The sequence below is a fragment of the Terrapene carolina genome, unplaced genomic scaffold, assembly GCF_002925995.2.
Source record: "Terrapene carolina triunguis isolate 2854851 unplaced genomic scaffold, T_m_triunguis-2.0 Scaffold21648, whole genome shotgun sequence".
NCBI classification, from domain to species: domain Eukaryota; kingdom Metazoa; phylum Chordata; order Testudines; family Emydidae; genus Terrapene; species Terrapene triunguis.
In genome coordinates, this window is record NW_020685999.1 from 1,524 (window position 1) to 3,067 (window position 1,544).

At 49.5% G+C, this 1,544-nt stretch overlaps 1 protein-coding gene across 1 annotated transcript; it reads right to left on the minus strand.

The window, feature by feature from the left end:
* Nucleotides 1–89: 89 nt before the first annotated feature.
* Nucleotides 90–1,088, minus strand: LOC113408672 (olfactory receptor 6B1-like). Its single transcript, XM_026662037.1, has one exon. It carries the CDS (start codon nucleotides 1,086–1,088, stop codon nucleotides 90–92), a length of 999 nt encoding a protein of 332 aa, XP_026517822.1.
* Nucleotides 1,089–1,544: the final 456 nt, after the last annotated feature.

The window sequence follows — 1,544 nt, forward strand, 5'->3', positions numbered from 1 at the left end:
GGTTCTCTCAGTCTTTTCAGCTCTCAGCTTGTATCAATAAAAAGGGTGTCTATACATTCTGGCTTTACATGCCATAAGCAGCATGCTGCTCATGGTCCACCAGCATGAAACTTTCTGACCCTTTGGAGGGCTGTGTCTGTCACAGAGGCCTGGTGGACAGCACTCGCACCACAGAAAGCTTTCCTTAGTGCCCCCTTCACTTCTTGGTTCCTCAGGCAGTAGATGAAGGGGTTAAGCATGGGGGTGACAATACTGTACACGACCGACACCACCTTGTTCAAGTCAAAAGGGTGGATCTTCTTGGGCCGGGCGTACATGAAGAGGGAGGTTGAGAAGAAGATGATGACCACAGTGAGGTGGGAGGCGCAGGTGGAGAAGGCTTTTTTCCTCCCCTGGACAGTGGGGAGGTGCAGGATGGTGGCAATGATGCACAGGTAGGAGACAATGGTCACAGAGAGCGGGACCATCAGGATGATCAAGGCTAGCACAAAGTCCACCCTCTCCGCTAGTGACATGTCAGTGCAGGCCAGGTTCAGCACCGGGGAGACGTCGCAGAAGAAATGGTTGATGATCCCTGGTCTGCAAAACGTCAGTTGCGAGATGAAGGACACCTTGACCATGGAGATGGAGAAGCCACTTACCCAGGAGACAGCTGCCAGCTGCAGGCAGAACCGGTGGGTCATGATGGCCGGGTAACGCAGTGGGTTGCAGATAGCCACATAGCGGTCGTAGGCCATGGAAGCCAGCAGGACACACTCAGTGCATAAGAGGGAGCTGAAGAAGTAGAGTTGGGTCATGCATCCCACAAAGGAGATGCTCTTGTTCTCCACCAGGAAATTCACCAGCAGTTTGGGGATGGTGACTGAGATGTACCAGGCTTCCAGGAAGGAGAGGTGACTGAGGAAGAAATACATGGGCTTGTGGAGGTGATGGTTTGTCTGGATCAAGGCAATGATGACCATATTCTCCAGGAGGGTCAGCACATAGGCCACCAGGAATATCACAAAGAGCAGTATCTGTAGCTCCAAGATTGTCGAGAATCCCAGCAGAATGAACTCCTGGACACTGGTGTTGTTCTCCTGCTCCATGGGGCCCTTGACAGTCTGCAGAGTCAGAAATAGACAGAAATAAGTGGTTGAAGTGACAGATGCCTGTTTTCTTGAGATCTTTCACTTCAGCACTTTACTTTGATATTCCTCATTATTAGACCCATACTCTAGTTTTTGAACGCCTCACCATTGTGGGAACTATGGCCCAGATTCTCAGACGGTGACTGCCGGTGCTACACCAATTTGCCCCAATAGAAGATCTTACTCAATATTACTCTAACAACTCAACCATCCTTAACTCAAAGCTACATGGGGGAGATTTTAAAATGCACCTAAGGGATTTAGGAGGGCAAGTCCTATTGAAAATCAGTTCAACTTCTATCGAAGATTCTTGTATGGCCACCTTCACTGTAGTATGTGAGCACTTGCATGTAGTTACCCTCACAACACCCACATGAGGTTGGGCCATTCTATTATGCCCATTTTACAGATGGA